Genomic DNA, 21,599 nt, shown 5'->3' on the forward strand with positions numbered 1-21,599 from the left:
TCATCCAAGGCAAGGCAAATGATGGGATGTATCACTAGAAGCTTCGTCAGCCGTAAACCTGAAGTCATAATGCCACTCTACAGAACCATGGTGAGACCTCATCTGGAATACTGTGTGCAATTCTGGAGGCCACATTACCGGAAAGATGTGCTTCGAGCTGAGTCGGTCCAGCGGATGGCCACTAGGATGGTCGCGGGGCTCAAGGGTCTCTCATACGAAGAAAGACTGGGCAAACTGCAGCTCTATACCCTAGAGGAGTGCAGGGAAAGGGGTGACATGATTGAGACATTTAAATACATCACAGGACGTGTCGAGATGGAAGACGACATCTTCTTTCCCAAAGGACCCTCGGTCACAAGGGGGCATCCGCTCAAACTCAGAGGAGGGAAATTTAATGGTGACACCAGGAAGTATTTCTTCACAGAAAGGGTGGTAGATCACTGGAACAGACTTCCGGTGCAGGTGATCAAGGCCACCAGCGTGCTCGACTTTAAGAATAAATGGGACATCCACGTGGGATCCCTACGAGGGTCGAGTTAAGGAACTAGGTCATTAGCATTCAGACTTAATGGGGTGGGTCAATAGAGTGGGCAGACTTGATGGGCTGTAGCCCTTTTCTGCCGTCATCTTTCTATGTTTCTATGTTTACATACAATTTTTGTTGAATGAGTTCCCTTTTTAAACTTTATTGCCAAGTTTTTACTTTTCTTACAGAGGACTCTTTGTTACAGATTGTAATACTTTAATGCCACCTGTTCTGGAACCTGTTCTGTGCTCCATCATATCTGTCTTCTATTCATTTAGGCTTGCAAGAATCAACGACATCATTGAATTCATCACTAAGTGCAACTGGCAGATTTGGCCCAATCGCGGCTACCAGTGAATTCCTTGATTCTGCTGCCAGAAAATATTCTGCTAGAATGTCGGAAAAACTATTGGTCCAAAAAAGCCCAATGGTAAGGAAGAAACTTTTCTGAAACGAAGTTAGGAGCCATGATAGGAACATAAGAATTGTCACACTAGGACAGACCGAAGGTCCACCAAGCCCAGTCTCCTGATCCCAACAGTGGCCAACCCAGGTCCCAAATACCTCGCTAGATCCCAACTAGTAAAACAGATTTAATGATGCTTATCCTAGGACTAAGCAGTGGATTTCCCTAGGCCATCTCAATAATGGCCTATGGACTTCTCTTTTAGCAAATTATCCAGACTTTTTTTTTTTTTAACCCTGCTAAGCTAACTGATTTCAGCACATTGCAGCAACACATTCTGGAGTTTAATTACATGTTGTGTGAAGAAATATTTTCTCCGCTTTGTTTAAATGTACTACTTTGTAGCTTTATCGCATGGCCCCTAGCCCTAGTGCAGTAGTCTCAAACTCGCGGTCCGGGGACAACCTGCGGCCCGCCAGGTACTATTTTGAGGCCCTTGGTATGTTTATCATAATCACAAAAATAAAATAATACAGTTTCTTGATCAACTGTCTCTTTAGCTATAAATTACAATATTATTATTAAGACTTAGCCAAAAGAAAATAGTTTTACCTCATGGAAAATTGTCATTTCTTTAATAAGACATTAACCCTTTTTTCTGAGGCCCTCCAAGTACAGACAAATCCAAACTGTGGCCCTGCAAAGGGTTTGAGTTTGAAACCACTGCCTTAGTGTGTTTAGAAAGAGTAAATACGTGATTTTGAGTAAGCTGGTATTCTGTAAAGGGCATTCTGCAGAATGACCTTTACTGGCTACAAGCTTAGCATACATTTTGACCCCAATTCTATAAAGGATGCCCAAAATTAGGCACCTATATTGGTGTGCCTAGCCAACTTAGGCGCTCACCTTAATTATAGTTTCCAAACTCTGCCTCAAATTAAAAACTTGCAAGTGCATTTTGGATCCTTTCCCCTCCTACCTATACGAGAATATCCCTACACAGGCCATCACTTCCCTCACCGAACTTATAAACTCTGCCCTAACATCAGGCCTTTTCTCCCCCGACATGGGACACATTTCATTGTCCCCTCTACTGAAAAAGGCCGATCTCGATCCCTCCATTCCATCAAATTACCGTCCTATAGCAAATATCCCTCTCCTAACCAAACTATTAGAATCCATCATATCCACCCAACTCTCATCCTACCTAGAACGATTCTCTATCCTCCTACCCCACCAATTCGGCTTCAGACCCAACTTCAGCACCGAATCCCTCTTGGCCTCACTAATCTCTAAGGTGCAACAACTCCATTCTCGCAACAAATTTGCTGTTCTTCTTCAATTCGACCTCTCCGCAGCCTTCGATGTCGTTCACCACGACATCCTAATCTTCCAACTCTCCGAAATAGGCATAAGCTCCACAGTCCTGGATTGGTTCTTGAAATTCCTACGCTCCCGCTCCTACACCGTTAACACAAACGGTACCTCATCCCCCGCCTGGAAGCCAAAATGTGGAGTCCCGCAAGGCTCACCCCTCTCCCCTATCCTTTTCAACATCTACATGTCCTCTCTGAAACTCCTTCATTTATCCCCCCTAGAAACTCTCTACTCCTACGCTGATGACATCCTCATCCTCCTCGAAACCGACTCGAACCTCTCGAACCTCGCTGAGAACATCTCCACATGTATTACGAACCTCCAATCCTGGGCCCAATCTGTACAAATGAAACTGAATGAGTCCAAAACCAAACTACTTTGGCTCGGCCCAATCTCAGACCATTTACCCACCTCCATCCCTCTACCCTCCGGCCCCACTCTTCAGCTTGAGTTTTCAAGCAAAGTCCTAGGCATCATCTTAGATTCCTCTCTCTCCTTCAACGATCACCTCAACTCCCTGGTAAAAAAATGCTTCTTTAGCCTCCATATGTTGAGGAAAGTAAGATCCTGCTTTCATCATTCTCATTTCGCCATCCTCGTCCAATCCACCATCCTCTCTAGACTGGACTACTGCAACTCCATCTATATAAGCCTAACTAAGAAAAACCTCCATAGACTTCAACTAATTCAGAACGCCGCAGCCAAGCTTATTTTCGCAAAAGGCAAGTTCGACCACGTTTCCCCACTCCTCTTCAAGCTTCATTGGCTCCCAGTATACTCCAGAGTCCTCTATAAATGTGCCTGCATAGCCTTCAAGATTCTACATGGCGTCCTCCCTCCCATTATCCCACTCTTCTGGAATTCCTCAAACCCGCTCTCGACTAGATCCTCCCAAAAACTGAAACTATCTTTCCCTTCTATAAAAGGTATATCCCGCGCAGGAAAACTTGGAACATCCCTCCCCTTTAGAACCATAGAACTCTGGAACAATCTTTCATCCCCGCTCAGAAATTCTAGCTCCTTCCAATCCTTCCGCAAACACTTGAAAACTTGGCTCTTTTCAAAAATCTAATCACCTCCCGTGCTCTAGTATCCTGTCCCCCTCTATCTCCTCAGTCCCTCTCCTATATCCTTTCTTTGTAGTTCCTTTCCTTTCAAACTCTGTAAACCGTGCCGAGCTCTGCGCACGCGGAGATGGTGCGGTATACAAACCTAAGGTTTAGTTTAGTTTAGTTTAGTTATAATTAGATTAATTGCTGCTGATAAGCCAATTATTGAACCAATTGTTCAATTAAAATTGCTAAATCAGTAGGCACCTACTAAAAAGTGGATACGGTTAAGGACATGTTTTCTGTGTAGGCTTCTAAAATGGACTCAGACGCTGATATTTAGGCCAAGAAAACCCTGGCATAAATAGGGGGCACCTAAGGTTTTGATGCTTACCAGTGCCTAAGTCCATTTTAAGCACTAGTCTGTTTTTGAGAGAGACATGGGGGAAACCACTACTTACCCTGGATTGGTAGCATGGAATGTTGCTACTCTTTGGGGCTCTAGAATCTTGTTACTCTTTGGGATTCCGGAATCTTGCTATTCTTTGGGATTCTGTATGGAATGTTGCTACTCTTTGAGATTCTAGAATCTTGTTACTCTTTGGGATTCCGGAATCTTGCTATTCTTTGGAATTCTGTATGGAATGTTGCTACTCTTTGGGATTCTAGAATCTTGTTACTCTCTGGGATTCCGTAATCGTGTTAATCTTGCTGTTCTTTGAGGTTCTGTATGGAATGTTGCTATTCTTTGGGATTCTTTATGGAATGTTGCTACTCTTTGGGATTCTAGAATCTTGTTACTCTCTGGGATTCCGGAATCTTGCTGTTCTTTGGGATTCTGTATGGAATGTTGCTACTCTTTGAGATTCTAGAATCTTGTTACTCTTTGGGATTCTGGAATCTTGCTATTCTTTGGAATTCTGTATGGAATGTTGCTACTCTTTGGGATTCTAGAATCTTGTTACTCTCTGGGATTCCGGAATCTTGCTGTTCTTTGGGATTCTGTATGGAATGTTGCTACTCTTTGAGATTCTAGAATCTTGTTACTCTCTGGGATTCCGGAATCTTGCTGTTCTTTGGAATTCTGTATGGAATGTTGCTACTCTTTGAGATTCTAGAATCTTGTTACTCTTTGGGATTCCGGAATCTTGCTATTCTTTGGAATTCTGTATGGAATGTTGCTACTCTTTGGGATTCTAGAATCTTGTTACTCTCTGGGATTCCGTAATCGTGTTAATCTTGCTGTTCTTTGAGGTTCTGTATGGAATGTTGCTATTCTTTGGGATTCTTTATGGAATGTTGCTACTCTTTGAGATTCTAGAATCTTGTTATTCTTTGGGATTCCGGAATCATGTTAATCTTGCTGTTCTTTGAGGTTCTGTATGGAATGTTACTACTCTTTGGGATTCCGGAATCTTGCTATTCTTTGGGATTCTGTATGGAACTCCTTGGGTTTTGGCCAGGTACTAGGAAACTGGATTGGCCACCGTGAGAACAGGCTACTGGACTTGATGGACCATTGGTCTGACCCAGTAAGGCTATTCTTATGTTTTCATGATTCTATGAACAGTGCCTAACTAAAGATTGACAGCCGCTAGATACCACGTTCCTTGGCGCCATGTATAGAATCAAGGCCTTTGCGCCTAACTTTGGACGTGAGCATTTATAGGTACCAGAGGTTGGCGTAAATGCTCACACCCAACAGATGGTAGTTAGGCGCACAAAAACTGATCTTCTACTGTACAACATTGCGCCTAATTTCTGAGAATGCCCTTGGCCCGCACAAGTGAAAAAAAAAAAAAAGAAAGTCGGCAAATAAAGAACAACCAACCAGTAAATATCTAAGAAAGGGAAAAGACTTCAGAAAACCAAACTGCAGACAATTTCTTAAGTCTGGCGGGTATGATGGTTTAGTTATTACTATTATTTATTTCTATAGAGCTACCAGACGTACGTAGCGCTGTACAGAGCCACAAAGGAGACAGTCCTTGCTCGAAGGAGCTTACAATCTAAACAGACATGATGGACAAATAGGATACAGTGGCATAGCAAGGGGCGGTGGAGTCCTTCCTTCCCCCATACTTTTTTAATTTTCCAGGTGGGAGCAACATCACGAACTTGCTTCCTGCATTGCAACGGCTGTCCCTCTGACGTCACATCCTAGGCTTGGGGCCCAGAAGTGACCTCAGAGAGAAGAAACACCGACACGGGCAGCAAGTTTGTAATGCTGCTTGCGCAGGGAAAATTAAAGGGGCACATACGCATGGCAGGGGGTGGGGGGTGGAGAGGAGAATGGGTGCCAGCACTCCTACCAAGACTGTGCCCGGGGCAGACAGCGCCCCCCCCCCTCCCAAGCCCCCTCTTACTTCACCACTGCTTGGATACAGTTAGGGGAAATGGTTAATCTGCTGGCTAGGGCATAGGGGAGTAGGGGTATGGATTGAAGGCTACATCAAAAAGGTGGCTTTTCCGTCTGCTTTTATTTTAAATATATATTTTTTAGATGTTTTTGAAACTTAATTGCCAAGCATTACTTGTACAGAAAGCAATATTAGACATATACACAGTCCATCATAATAAACAATATTAAGAAAAAATAGATTTGGCTAATTATGCTCAGGTCCTCAAATTGGATCCAAAATGTTATAGTCAAGCGAGAAAAGAAGGTTAAAGCATTGAGTAAAGGTGTATATTCCATCTAAACAGGGCTCATATTTTTTCCTTTTCCAAGCGGGACAATGACAAAAAGGTTGTCAGCTGGCCTGGTGCAAAAAAGACGTATTTAACAGCACGATATGCAACGATACATTTGCAAGGGAGCCGTAAATAAAAAAAGTGACAGCCAAAGATGTAACCCCAGGTTTCATTAACAGACATTCACGGCGACGCTTCTGCTTCTCTCGTGTCAAATCAGGAAACATTTGTACTTTAAGACCTATAAATTATTTTTGTCTGTTTGTAAAGAAAAGTTTTAACAACCACGTTTTATCAATTGAAAGAGTGACTGATGTAATCAAAGTAGATGGCACAGCTGCCTCTATCAGATATTTCCAACATTTCCATCTGCCTTTAAACAAGGGAAGGGAAGGGGGCTTGGCGGATAAACTCGGGCATAGGGGGAAGCTAAATGAACGGAATGAAGTCTGGAATTAGCAGTGGAGGAGAAGGGTACAGCTAAGAGCAGCTGATCCGTGGAATGGAGTCCTCTGGGAGGTCTAAGAGAGATATTGAATGAACACACTTAGGTCAGCAATAGGAGCTTGAACTGTATGCGATGGCAGATAGGGAGCCAGTGAAGTGGCTTAAGGAGAGGGCTGACATGAGCGTAGCGAGGTTGGTAGAAGATGAGTCGACCCAATTAGTCCAACTCCACAGTGATAATCCTTGGCTGAAGGCTCCTTCTGAGAGGCCCTAAGTCTGGCCTCTAGGTGTCAGTATTTCAAGTTGACTTGGGCTTCCATTCCTCCCGGGGCTGTGAACACTCTTTCTGTGGTGACCTAGTTTGGTAGATTGACCCCCATGTATACCACAAGTCACCCCTTTTTTCCGTGAATTGCATTGGTTGCCAGTCGAGGCTCGTGAGAAATTTAAATTTGGTTGCCTTTGTTATAAGGCATTGTTCGGCCTTGCACCTAATTATCTTGTGGATTTGTTCACATTTGTAAATTCAAAGCGCTCTCGACGCACGCACACTGCATTAGCCTTTCCTTCAGTCAATATAAAAGATATCATCGATGTCTTCTGTCGTTTCAAGCTGCAACATGGGACAAAGATCTGAATTCTCTAATAGCGACCTCTTGCTCATATCAGCGTTTTAGGAGACAATTGAAAACATATTTGTTTACAAGATTTTTAGGAAATTAGTGTATTGCGTTCAACTGTATATGTGCAGTTTTTTTATTCTATTGTATTGTTTCCTTCAGGAAGAGGCCTCACTGCAGAGAAGACATCAGGCTGCACGTCAAGCTTTGGTGGGCAAGCCCCCAAGTGCATTCACCCACCTGTTTGAAAGGTAACAAACTATGTAGCTCTAAAGGCCCATTGAGGGAAAAGAGCTGTGTGTGGGAGCTGCTTCTGACATCCAGGCATACCACCCCTCGCACCTCCAGACAATGTGAAAGCCCCCTCCCTTCACATATCCCCCCCCAAAAGCCGCAAGATCCCACCTCCTTTCTAAAATCCTTCACCCTGAGAGTAGCAAGATCCCCGTCACACAGTTCCCCATCCCCACCCCTGACAACAGCAAGATCTCTTCCATCGCGCATTCCCCTCCCCCCTAGCAACAACTCTAAATGTCGATGTCCACAGTTTTTGCCCAACACATGTATTCTGTTTGTAAAATGAGGAATACACGCCTACGTATAAAACCACACCCTATAGTCAGAGTAGCTGATTGGGGGACCTTATTGAAGTCTTGCTTGTTTGGTTAAAACTGTTTTTGTGGGAGGCACCATTTGGCCATGTACTGAAGAGGAGCAGAACCAACTGTGATATAATGTTCATAATCTTCTGTTATTATGCTATTTTATTGCTTTAAGAGGTTTAATAAAATTTAAATTAAAATACTAAAAATAGAACCACACCCTCTCCATGCCCTCCCATGCCACTTGAAATTTTTGTGTCAACATGTTCTTCAATTCTTTATTCTTTTTAAAACTTACAATACGTGTAACAGTAAATACAACATTTTATGCTCAATATCACACTTAATATTCTATTAATGTCCATATCAGAATTAATCCCCCCTCCCCCCTAATCAATCACATTTTTCAACATGTAACATATCTATCATGGACCCCCATATGTACATACCAAAATTCCATTATCATCTCCTCCCCCCCTCCCGGATGTGCATTTTTAAAGGGGGGGGAACCCCAATATTTAAACATTACAATATTTTGTTAATGGTTCCCAAGTCTCCTGAAATTTCTTGAAATTCCCTTTCTGAGTGGCCAGTGTTCTTTCCATTTTATACATATGACACGAGGAATTCCACCAAAAACTATAGTTAAGCCTCCTCCAATTTTTCCAATTGCTTGTAATTTGTTGTATGGCAACTCCTGTCATAATAAGTAATAGCCTGTTGTTCTTAGATGATATCTGGCTTTTTTTTAGCTCTCATTGATATGCCAAATAGCACAGTATCATATAATAATGCCACTGGATTTTCCAACAAACAATTTATTTGACCCCATATTGATTTCCAAAAAGCCAAAATAAATGGACAATAAAACAATAAATGATCTAAAGTCCCTGCTTCGAGATGACAATGCCAACATTTATTTGACTTAGAGCTATCTAACATGTTCTAATACCAGTTATCCAGCATCAATTACACATCTAGAAATGACCCTCCGTCTTCCAAAAGCATATACTCAGCTACTGAAAAGCTAGCCACTTCCTATCTGTCTGTCCTAAGGACTTCCCCTAGGGCACATTAACCGTATTGTTTAAAAGGAATGATTTGGGACTTGAATTAAGAATTAGAAGAACATCAAATGATAGTTTCACAATATTTTCATAGTTTTTGGCATATTGTAAGGCACATCTCCTACCTACCTTGTTTCCTTTGATTATGCCTTAGGCCTAGGGTTATCATATTTTTCTCCGGAAAACCCAGACACATGACTCTGTCCCATTCTGCCTCCATCCCCACAAAGCCTCCTCTCTCCCTCCGAATGAGCTCCAGCTGCATCTGGAGGGCCTGGAGCATGCATGGATGTGTGTGACGTCATCTGCACATTCTCAGAGGCCCTCTGGATGCAGCCGGAGCTCGTCGGGGCTTTCCAAAACCCTGGGTTGGAAAGTCCATCCGGGAGCCCGGATAGTCCTCTAAAAAGAGGATATGTCCGGGTTTCCTGGACGTCTAGTAACCCTACTTGGGCCCCATGAGCTCTGGCATTCCCACAACTTTTCTTCTAGGGCAGGGGTGTCAGAGTCCCTCCTTGAGGGCTGCAATCCAGTCGGGTTTTCAGGATTTCCACAGTGAATGTGCATGAGATCTATTAGCATACAATGAAAGCAGTGCATGCAAATAGATCGCATGCATATTCATTGGGGAAATCCTGAAAACCCGACTGGATTGCAGCCCTTGAGGAGGGACTGGACACCCCTGTTCTAGGGCATCCTCTGTGCTTATGCTGTGCCCTCTTTCCATGAAGAATTATTTTCTAATGTTTCCTCTTAGTCTACCATTGCAGAACCTACGGTATGGTGGTCTCAATTCTGGAGACCACACTACCGTAAGGACATGCTGAGGGTCGAGTCGGTTCAGCGAATGGCCACCACGATGGTCTTGGGGCTCAAGGATCTAACGTATGAAGAAAGACTAAAAAAATTGCGGCTGTACTCACTTGAGGAACGAAGAGAGAGGGGAGACATGATTGAAACGTTTAAGTACATCACGGGTCGCATCGAGTCGGAAGATATCTTCTGTCTCGTGGGACCCTCGACCACCAGAGGGCATCCACTGAAAATCAGGGGAGGGAAGTTTCATAGCGACTCCAGAAAGTACTTCTTCACCGAAAGAGTGGTGGATCAGTGGAACAGACTCCCACTGCAGGTGATTGAGGCCAGCAACGTGACGGATTTTAAGAGAAAATGGGATGCTCTCGTGGGATCTTTGAGGGAGTAAATTCAGAGGGGCGGATACTTGGCAGGGGCAGACTCGATGGGCTATGGCCCTTTTCTGCCACCATTTTCTATGTTTCTATGTAACCTCATATTTTCCCTCCTTTACGAAGCCATAGAATTCCTATGCTGTTACCGCTGCAGCCGGCGCTAAAAACACTAGCACGGCTTTGTAAAGGAGGGGGTTTATGAGCCAGAAATTATTTTCTACTACATTTTTTTTCATACACGGTTTACATATCGTTACATGCATAATTCAATAAGACAAATAAAATCAAACATCAACATATAATCATCAGAAAATCACGTAAAGTGCCTGTATATCAGTTAATCGTAAACCACGCTTCTTGTGTTAGTATTTCTTATTATTCCGTTTATATTACATCTTGGATCTTATTGTGGACTTGAGTCGATTAAGCAATATTTACTTTCTTATATAATTAGGGGGAAAGGCTGTACATTTCAAAGTGTTTGGGAACCATTTTGGACTACTATGACTCCTGTGGCTCGTAGCCGTTTGCTCAACTGTTGACTCCCTGTTTTTGTCACATATAATGTATTTGGTATGCCTGTTTTCTTTGATACTTTTCTCTTTGCTATTGTTGCACCTTGAAGGAGGACCCAAAGGGGGGAGGGGGGGTGTGGGGTTGGGGGGTTGGATGGGGTGGTTTGATGGGGGGATGCGGGACTTCGGATTTGTAATATCAAAAAGTTGAGCATATCAGCAGTTTGTTTTGTATCATTGTTTACTGTTTTTTATGAGCTCAATAAAATATAATTGAACATAATTAGGGGGGAAAATTTTCTTTGTTGTAATCACTTTCTGTACAAGTTAAATCTTGAATTGAATATTTTGAAAATTATAAATAAATAAAAAAAGAACAGTCCCAAAGATCAGTTCCTAGAAAAATGCATTAACAAATAACTGTGTTTTTAATAGTTTTCTGAAATTACCCTTGTCATAACATTTTCGTTAAGGCCTTCGGAACCAAAAGCAGACGTCTCGAGGAAGCACTGTTGTTTCTGCTTTCCTCTGCTTATGACTTTTCTTATTTACTCGTGCTTATAGTATAGGGATGGTTTCAGGCATTTTTCTTGTTTTAGATTTGTTATATCTGTTCTAATTTTTTTTTCAGGAGTATAGTAACTGCCCCAGCAACACTGGACCCAACATCGCGTTACTCTATGCTGCCAAGCGGAAGTATCGTCTCCCAGGACCGCAGTCTGCTCGGTGCCAGCCCTGAAACCAGGTGAATCCACCTTCTCTGATGAACTGTCCTTGACACCATGCATTTCATAAGAGTTAAAACTTTCTTGTGACCAAAGTGGATTTTATTTATTTATTCCAAAACATTTACACCCATTTCACTTCATCTCCCACCCAATGCTGCGTTCACCTTAACCTTGGACATACTCGTATATGCATTTTCAGCTGATATTCAGGCCAGAGCTGAATGTTTGCTTGCTGTTGGAGGAAGAAGTTGAGCTTCCAACTCGATGGCTTTTCGAGACTGCAAGAGTGGGAGAGAAAATTGGGTGGGGGGTTGAAAAAAGCAAATGAGGAAAATAAAGAATAATAGTGGAACAAAACAAAGTGCAGTTATCGGGAACGCGCTGCCAGAGGATGTGATAAGAGCGGATAGAGTAGCTGGTTTTAAGAAAGGTTTGGACAAGTTCCTGGAGGAAAAGTCCTTAGTCTGTTATTGAGAAAGACATGGGAGAAGCCACTGCTTGCCATGGATCGGTAGCATGGAATGTTGCTACTCTTTGAGATTCTAGAATCTTGTTATTCTTTGGGATTCCGGAATCGTGTTATTCTTTGGGATTCTGTTTGGAATGTTGCTACTCTTTTGGTTTTGGCCAGGTATTAGTGACCTGGATTGGCCACCGTGAGAACGGGCTACTGGGCTTGATGGACCATTGGTCTGACCCAGTAAGGCTATTCTTATGTTCTTATGAAATCAGCTTAGCGGGGTTTAAAAAAGGCTTGGATAATGTCCTAAAAGAGAAGTCCATGGGCCATTATTGAGATGTCTTGGGGAAATCCACTGCTTATTCCTAGGATAAGCAGCAAAAAATCTGTTTTACTACTTGGGATCTAGCAAGGTATTTGGGACCTGGCCACTGTTGGAGACAAGATACTGGACTTGATGAACCTTCGGTCTGTCTGTCAATTTTTATGTTCTTAGTGTAGTGTAATGTAATTGATTTCTTCACACTGTATCAGTTTTTCAATGGAACATGCCAGGGAGATCCTCTTGCTTATCATTTTTGTGATGTTGGGTTGATTAGTTTGATGTATTATATGGTAGGCAATGTACTAAGCCCAGAGTCATCTTCGACGAGTGGATGCTAAATCCAAACCAATAAATAAATAAAATAGAGTTCGAGAGGAGAGAAGCAAAGCACAAAAAAGGTTACAGTGAAAGTGTCGTCTGCAGTACAGCATTGAGACCTCGTAACACAAGCAGAGTTCAGGTATCGCTTGGGAGGAATGGGGTGCAAGGAAGAATAGGGTAGCCTGGTTGCCCAAATCTGGCATCCTAGAATACATGAAACTCCTACAGTGCAAGAAGGAAACTGACTCATGTTGTTCCTATCTGGTAAACGGAGGTGCAAGGAAATCCAGCGGCTCAAAAAGGAGCTGGGTTTAGAAAGAGAAACACTGAAGGATTCAGGGCCTCGCCGAGGATCACACAATCTCAACAGCAGAGCTGGATGGGGGAGGGGGATCTGGGTTGTGGTTTTTTTTTTGTTATTTTTTTTTGGGGGGGAGAGGGTGTTAGCCCCGCTGACTGCCCTGGGGTCATCAGAGTCCAGACCCTGGGGGAATCCTGTGTGATCTTTTGTTCCCTTTTTGGGACTGCATCCCTCTCCCTGCTTGTAGGGTAAATTGGGGGTGGGGGGTGGGGGGGCGGTTGATTTGGAAGAGATTTCTGGGGTTCATGGGTGGGTATAAATGACACATGATTTTGTACTGTTCTGAGTTGTTGTAGTGGATATCCCGCCTCTGTTTACTGTCTTTTGTATGCAACAGTTTTACATAAGAACATAAGCAATGCCTCTGCTGGGTCAGACCTGAGGTCCATCGTGCCCAGCAGTACGCTCACGTAGCAGCCCAACAGGTCCAGGACCTGTGCAGTAATCCTCTATCTATACCCCTCTATCCCCTTTTCCAGCAGGAAATTGTCCAATCCTTTCTTGAACCCCAGTACCGTACTCTGCCCTATTACGCCCTCTGGAAGCGCATTCCAGGTGTCCATCACTCGTTGGGTAAAGAAGAACTTCCTAGCATTCGTTTTGAATCTGTCCCCTTTCAACTTTTCCAAGTGCCCTCTTGTTCTTTTATTTTTAGAAAGTTTGAAGAATCTGTCCCTCCACTCTCTCTAAGCCCTTCATGATCTTGTAAGTCTCTATCATATCCCCTCTAAGTCTCCTCTTCTCAAGGGAAAAGAGACCCAGTTTCTCCAATCTCAGCGTATGAAAGGTTTTCCATCCCTTTTATCAGACGTGTCGCTCTCCTCTGAACCCTCTCGAGTAACGCCATATCCTTCTTAAGGTACGGCGACCAATATTGGACGCAGTACTCCAGATGCGGACGCACCATCGCCCGATACAACGGCAGGATAACTTCTTTCGTTCTGGTTGTAATACCCTTCTTGATTATACCTAGCATTCTATTCGCTCTCTTAGCGGCCGCTGCGCACTGCGCCGTCGGCTTCATTGTCATGTTTACCATTACCCCCAAGTCCCTTTCTTGGGTACTCTCATTCAGTAACATCCCTCCCATCGTATAGTTATACCTCGGGTTTCTGCTTCCCACATGTAATACTTTACATTTCTCAACGTTGAACTTCATCTGCCATGTTGTCGCCCATTCCCTTAGTTTGTTCAAGTCCCTTTGCAATTCTTCGCAGTCCTCTTTAGTTTTCCTTTGGTTCCGCCTGTTTTCTGTCAATAAAAAATTGTTTACAATCTAGAATAAAGGCAGAGGAAGATCCAGGGGACTTATCCAAGCCATGTACATCAGCCTCCTATAGAATTTTCCCAGTTACTTTGCAGGGCTTTTTTTTTTTTTTTGGGGGGGGACAGTGGTGTAATAAGGATGAGAGGCACCCCACTTCCCTTTCCCTGTACCTTTTTAACTTCTCTGGCGTGAGTCGCATGCCCACCTCAGTTTCAGATCGCCCTTTGACGTCACTTCCTAGGCGTTGGTCCCAGAAATGACGTCAGAGAGAGCGTCAATGCGGGCAGCAGCCTCGTGGCGGGGAAGTAAAAAAGGTACAGGAGAAGGCAAGGGGTGCGCGTGGGTGGCAAGGAGAGGAGCGATGGGGAGACCGCCCCCCCTCACCACTCCCCCTTATTACACCACTGGGGGGGAGGGGGTCCCATTCCAGGATACAGATGTGACATAGAACAAATTATTGGGGTTTTGCTCTTGCAAATTATTTTCCATCGTTTACTCAACGGCCTATTTAATGCTTTGAAGAAGCAGCAAAGCCTAGTTGTTTATGGCACATCTTTTTCTCCGACATAAAGATTCATAATGCAGAACCATTGCAAATGAAAAATGTAAGTAGAAATATCTTTTACATAGAAAAGAGATTCTGACAGTTCAAATTGTTTTCATTCAGGCTTTTATGGGCTTTTGAAGAGACCAAAAAACACCAGCAGCGGACTGACCTTTGGGACAATAGGACAGTGCCAAAGGGCTCAGATCAATAAAGGGCCCGTTGTCCCCTGGCTTCCATCTTATTGCCCAGGGGCCCAGACCATTGTCAGTCCGCCCCTGATGGACACTAAGTTCTTCTTTCCTCAGCTGGTAAGAATGTGTGTGCCATGTGGCAACAACATGGACTGCAGGCAGGGAACAGAGCTTAAATCATTATTTTTAAAATGAGAAAGTGTGGCTCGCTAGTAGAGCTGCTGCCTCTGCACCAGCGTTTGTGAGATCAAATCCCAGTGCTGCTCCTTGTGACCCTGGGCAAGTCACTTAACCCTCCAGTGCCCACTGCAGTATACGAGCCCCCATTCCCTTCCCTTTCTCCTTATGTGTAAGCAAACAAAAACTCTTAAAGACAACCTTTCAACTCTTCTTTTCTACAGCTCCCAGGAATCTGGCAGCACTTCTGGTTTATCGATGCTGTCCTCAGCAGGTGTGTTCTCTGCCGAGAGCTCGGCTATTTTCCAAACTCCGATCATCAACATTCATGGCCCAGAAGAAGATCAGGTCAAGTCAGTGATCCTGGCAACTGAGCCTGAATTGGAAGGTAATGCTAAGGCAGTATAATGCGGGGGATAAACTCAAAAGAATCCTGTATGGAACCAAACTAGCTTAGCGGTGATTAAATGGCAACACTAGTCATTAAGAAGCAAATGACACGGGGATAGAATTTGTCCCCATCCCCGCAGTTAACCATGGGAAACCATCCCCATGTCATTCTTTAAGGAGAGAGGGGAGAATCAGAGTACGAATGGGCCCAGCCACTGATCCTCAAGCCTTGCATTGAAGAACGCGGGTGTAGAAGGACTGAGGTCGAGATAGACACTAAAGAATGATATGGGACGGTTTCCCGCGTTTCAAGTTTATTTTGGTTTGATATACCACTTAAAACATAGCTAAAAATTATTTTTTTTTCAAATTCTTTATTCATTTTAACAGCCAACACTAAGTGCAACAGATTAACCAACATTGGTACAAAACTAAAACAGCACTCATTACAATCAAATAACAAGATAAGTTCATATCCCCCCTCCCTCCCACCCACCCACCCATCCTGGATGTCATTCAGAAATCAAAGGGTAATACTAATAATCAATCCTTACAAAATTTTGTTAATGGATCCCAAACCTCTTTAAATTTATTATAGTGTCCCAATTGTAACAAATTCATACGTTCAAACTTTTAAACTTGGCATAAGGTTTCCCACCAAAAGTTATAGTTTAGCCAATCCCAATTTTTCCAGTTTTTCGTGATTAACTGCATAGCAACTCCTGTCATGATAAGAAGTAATCTATTCTTATTTGCATCAAATTGGACTGTTGGGTATTAAAAGAGTTCCAAAAACACAATGTCATATGACAGGGAAACTTCCAATACCATATTGATTTGACCCCATATGGATCTCCAAAATTTAAGTATCGCGGGACAATAGAATAGCAGAAAAAGCTAAAAATTATTAAAAACAGGGAGACAAACAGAGACAATAAAAATAACAAGGGAGACTACATAGGAAACATAAGGAAAACAGCAAAAAAAAACCCAAAACGACGGAGGAGGGAGAAAGCAAAAGGGAGTGAGGTTAAACTGAAACCAAAGACATCTTTCAAAAGAAAGGTTTTAAGGCTAGCTTTAAATTTAGTCTCTTGTCTCATATTCATAGGGAGGGAATTCCACAGGGTGGGAGCCATGACCAAGAAGATTGTTTGGCGACTCATATCATAAACTAACTGCCGAATAGAAGAAATAGCAGTTATCCACGGGGACAAATTATGTCCCTGTGTCATTCTCTAGCAGTGCTGGGCAGACTTCTACAGTTTGTGCCCTGAAAATAGCAAGAACAAATCAAGCATGCATCGAGATCAGGGGTATCAAAGTCCCTCCTCGAGGGCTGCAATCCAGTCGGGTTTTCAGGATTTCCCCAATGAATATGCATGAGATCTATTAGCATACAATGAAAGCAGTGCATGCAAATAGATCTCATGCATATTCATTGGGGAAATCCTGAAAACTGAACTGGATTGCGGCCCTTAAGGAGGGACTTTGACACCCCTGATCTAGAGTCTCACATCGCACGTTATGAGTTTATCTCGTTGGGTAGAGTGGATGAACCATACATGTCCTTTAGCTGTCATCTATTATGTTACGATGCATTTCTGGTCATTTCTTCCTTCTGCCCAAGCCAGTTCTTTAGTCAACCCATCTGCATTACAGCTTTCATGCTTTTAACATTTACAAATTAGCTCGGTTTGCTTCTAATCCTCTAGTGTGATTGGGGGTCCTGAGGTGGTCACAGAGCACAATTAAATGAAATATTTAGAGGTTCTAGCATAACCTCCAGTGTAATTTACCAACCTCCATGAGAGCGTCCCAGGACGTGTAATATTTGTATTCTGTGGGTAATAATTTTCTCTAGTGGCAATTAGCTCCTGATTGAGATGGTGAACAAATGACACAGTGATTGGTAGTGTGAGGTGTATATTTTTATTACCGATGTGACCAGAAATCTAAGGACACTTCTGCATGAAATGCAAAGAGTAACCAACATAAACTAATAGCAGAAATCAATAAAGACCGACTTGTCCCTGGGGCTTAGCCACAATGCCGTTGGAGGATTAGGTTTGAGCTAGTGATGCTGAGATAGTTGGTGGAGGTGATGTGTTCAGGCTCAAAAAGGCTGATTCCTGGACGTGTGGTAACACGTGTTATTAATGGATTATGCACACGGGTGAACCGATCGTGGCAAATAATGCATGTGATAATGAAAGCGTGTTTTACCGCAGTGTAGGGAGTCTGCCCTTAAAAATGCCTTTTTATCCTACTGTGTATTGGTATTAATTAAAATTAAACAGCAAAGGAGTGAGATGAAATTCCTCTCGTATGAGGCAAGATTAAAAAGGTTAGGGCTTTTCAGCTTGGAAAAGAGACAGCTGAGGGGAGATATCATTGAAGTCTACAAAATCCCGAATGTAGTAGAATAGGTACAAGTGGATCAATTTTTCACCCCATCAAAAATTACAAAGCCTAGGGGACACTCGATGAAGTTACAATGAAATACAGTGGAACCTCGGTTTGTGAGTAACCCGGTTTGCGAGTGTTTTGCAAGACAAGCAAAACACTCAGCAAACTTTTGACTTGCAAACCGAGCACTGCCCCGATAAACGAGCACTTACAGTCCAGGAAGTGCCGCTTCGGGGGATTCCTCTTCCGTCTTCTGGCCAGCCTTCCACGTCGGGTGCCACGTTGTGTGTGATGCGCACAGCCTCAATCATCGGAGTTGTGCGTGTCGTGCATGGTGTGCAGGTGGGGCGGCGCTCGGCTGCGTGGGCTCGGGTAGGGTCTCTCCAGCATGCGAGGGGCATCCGATGTGGAGGGCTGGCCGGCGGATGGATGAGGCATCCCTCTGAAGGCACTGCAGGGTTCTCCGGCGGCTGGCGGACATTACACACATCCTCCCCCCCCCGAAGAGGCACTGTGGGGTTCTTCTTCCGATGACGGACGGAGGAGGCAGACGGAGGAGATGGCGCTGCAGCACCCGGCCCCGACAGGTACAGATTGTTGCTGTTGCCACTATTGTCTATGGGGAACTTGGCTTTGATAAACGAGCATTTTGGATTACGAGCAGGCTCCTGGAATGGATTATGCTCGTATTCCAAGGTATCACTGTTTTTAAAACCAATAGTAGGAAATTTTTTTCACTCAGAGAATAGTTAAAGCTCTGGAATGCTTTGCCAGAGGTTGTGGTAAGAGTGGATAGCATAGCTGGTTTTGACAAGTTCCTGGAGGAAAAGTCCATAGTCTGTTATTGAGAAAGACATGGGAGAAGCCACTGCTTGCCCTAGATCGGTAGCATGGAATGTTGCTACTCTTTGGGATTCTAGAATCTTGTTATTCTTTGGGATTCCGGAATCTTGCTATTCTTTGGAATTCTAGAATCTTGCTTTTCTTTGGGATTCTATATGGAATGTTGCTACTCTTTGGGTTTTGGCCAGGTACTAGGGACCTGGATTGGCCAGCATGAGAATAGGCTACTGGGCTTGATTGACCTTTGGTCTGACCCAGTATGGCTATTCTTATGAAGTTGAGATTCCCTTTTATCAGGGGTCTTCAAATGCAGTGCTGGAGGATCACAAACAGGTTTTCAGGATATCCGTAATGAAAATGTATGAAATATATTTGCCTACGGTGGAGGCTGTGCATGCAAATATCTCTCATGAATATTCATTAGAGGTATGAAAACTTGACTGCTTTGCGGCCCTCCAGGATTGTACTTTGACATTCTTCTCTTGGTGTCAGGTCAAAAGCGCGCCGGGATAAAGGCGCGTGCAGACAATTGAGCGCAGCGCAGAGGCGCGCACCGCTCTAAATTACTGTTTTTAGGGCTCTGACGGGGGGCGTGGGGGGAACCCTCCCACTTTACTTAATAGACATCGCGCCGCGTTGTGGGGGGTTTGGGGGGTTGTAACCCCCCACATTTTACTGAAAACTTCACTTTTTCCCTGTTTTTAGGGAAAAAGTTAAGTTTACAGTAAAATGTGGAGGTTACAACTCCCCAAACCCCCCATAACGCCGGCGCGATGTCTATTAAGTAAAGTGGGGGGATTCCCCCCCACGCCCCCTGTTGGAGCCCTAAAAACAGTAATTTAGAGCGGCGCGCGCCTCCGCGCTGCGCTCAATTGTCCGGGCCGTTGTCTATGAACCCTTCTCTTATGTAGCTAACCTGTTTCAGGACACATGTTTCCAAGATTAGTTCAAATTCCTTTCCTCAGATGATAAAGAGGTCTTAATACCCCTAAAAGCTGCATCTTGAAACATTCATTTCACCGTATCTGCTCTACCCAAGATCTCTGCTGGCTTTTTTTTTTTTTGTAAGGTTTTACATTTCTCATTCTAAAATGGTACTCTCTGCTAATTTTATTTAATTCTCACAGGGGATCAAGTCGGTGGTATTGGTTCTAAGGCTGCTGTTCCACCGTCTCGTATTGAATCCACAATCATCCGCCCATCCAAGACTAGGAAGTCTTCCCCAGCTCGAGGACCTGCAACCAGCCGCCCTGGCTCCAACAAAAAACCCATTCTTCCACCAATCCCATCTGGCCGGAAGATGGCCAAGACATAAAGGTCAAGACTGATTAGAAAATATCCAACATTGAGCCCAGATTCTCAATTTGCAACAGAAATTCTATTAAACAAATGTTGGGGTTTGTTTATCCTCCCAAGCAGCGTCTTTGCCCCCTGCTGTTGTAAATCTGTATAGTTTATGCTTTTCCCAAGGCACATATCGTTTATGCTTTTCCCAAGGCACATATCGTTTCCTTTAGACTGTTGAGATCGGACTTTATAAAGGGCCACTACCTACGTGGAACAGGCTGGTATTTGCACAGTGTAATCCATGCTTATATATTCCAGTTCAGGGAACAAGTGTTCCATTCGTCAGTGTGTTTTGCTATGTTTGCAATGCTGGCGTAGTGCCCCCTGGCTACTAAACAGGGCAAGCACCTTCTGTTATGCTCTAGAGTATCACTGTTATGAATAACACCATGTAATAGATTGCTCATAAGCCATAATACTAATGATGAAATAAATATTGCTTTAAATATCAGCAGGTGTGACGTAAACGTGGTCTGAGAATAATTTTTGAGCACAAAGGAATCGAGTGTTTTTACAATATTTCAGCAGGGCCCTCTCTCTGGTGGTGTTAGATCGTTACCTGCATGTCACCAAACTGCAGTAGCTTTTCCTAAAGAAAGAGTCCACCTTTAGAAGCACTAAAAATCTTTCTTTGCATTTAAAATGTCAACAGGAATGAAATATATCAGGATATCGTGAACCTGTGCTGGGGACTTCACCCTTGGTTGAGCTTTCTGGCTATCCACAATGAGTATGCATGAGATATTTGTACGAGTCTCCAACACATTCAGATTTATTTTGTGTATATTCATAGTGGCTACCCTGAAACTAGACTGACGGTGGGGTCCCTAAAATAGGTTTGAAGAGCTTTGAAATAAAATGATTTCAGTCTATAGCAGAGATTCTCAACCCCATCCTCAAGACATTCCTAGACAGTCAGGCTTTCGGGATCCCCACAGAGATTACGCATGGAGAGATCTGCATACAACGGAGGTAGTTCATCAAAAATTATCTCATATGCATATTCATTGTGGGGATCCTGAAAGCCTGGGTGGCTGGGAGTATCCCAACGACTGGTTCGAAAACTACTGCTTTAGGAGTTCTCAACCTGATCCGTGGGCCATGTCTGGTTTTCAGGATATCTATCCACAATGCATATGTATGAGAGAGGGTGACGGGACAAAAGCATGCCAGACAAAGCTGCGCCAACATTTTAGCATAGACAATTGTGCGCAAGACTCCAGCGTGCCGCTGTAAAAGTTAATTTTAAAGAGCTCCGATGGGAGGTGTGGGGGAATGTTCGCGCTGCCGTTGGGAGGGTGTGGGGGGTGCAACCCCCCACAATATACATAAAACTTAACTTTTTCCTTAAAAAATCAGAAAAAAAATTAAGTTTCCTCTATAATGCGGGGTTCCAACCCCCCAAGCCCCCCCCCCAATGGCAGCGCAAACACTATTAAATAAACTGGGGAGGTTCCCCCCTCACACCCCCATTGGAGCTCTTTAAAATTAACTTTTCCGGCAGCGCACTGGAGTCTTGCGCCCAATTGTCTGGGCTCAAATGTCGGCGCGGCTTTGTCCCACATGCAAATAATTGTGAACCATGAGAGAGATTTGCGTGCGATGGAGGCAGTGAATGCAATCTCACTTATGTGTAGTCCGAGCTGATATTCTGCAATTACAACCAGCCGAGTGTGTGCTGAAAATACAATTGTTTCACTCTACTATGTGTAGTTAATGAGTTTGTAAAAAGCCCTCAAT

General features: G+C 43.7%; 1 protein-coding gene across 4 annotated transcripts in view; it reads left to right on the forward strand.

Annotated features, from left to right (window-relative positions):
• Nucleotides 1-21,105, forward strand: part of LRGUK (leucine rich repeats and guanylate kinase domain containing) — an 87,877-nt gene extending 66,772 nt beyond the window's left edge. For all 4 annotated transcript variants that reach the window (XM_033957542.1, XM_033957543.1, XM_033957544.1 and 1 more), the window contains 5 exons: nt 805-956; nt 7,282-7,370; nt 11,125-11,238; nt 15,095-15,258; nt 19,640-21,105. In XM_033957542.1, coding sequence (XP_033813433.1) covers nt 805-956; nt 7,282-7,370; nt 11,125-11,238; nt 15,095-15,258; nt 19,640-19,827 — 707 coding nt within the window. In that variant the 3' untranslated portion in view covers nt 19,828-21,105. The remainder of the gene's footprint in view (nt 1-804; nt 957-7,281; nt 7,371-11,124; nt 11,239-15,094; nt 15,259-19,639) is intronic.
• Nucleotides 21,106-21,599: the final 494 nt, after the last annotated feature.

The sequence above is a fragment of the Geotrypetes seraphini genome, chromosome 9, assembly GCF_902459505.1.
Source record: "Geotrypetes seraphini chromosome 9, aGeoSer1.1, whole genome shotgun sequence".
NCBI classification, from domain to species: Eukaryota; Metazoa; Chordata; class Amphibia; order Gymnophiona; family Dermophiidae; genus Geotrypetes; species Geotrypetes seraphini.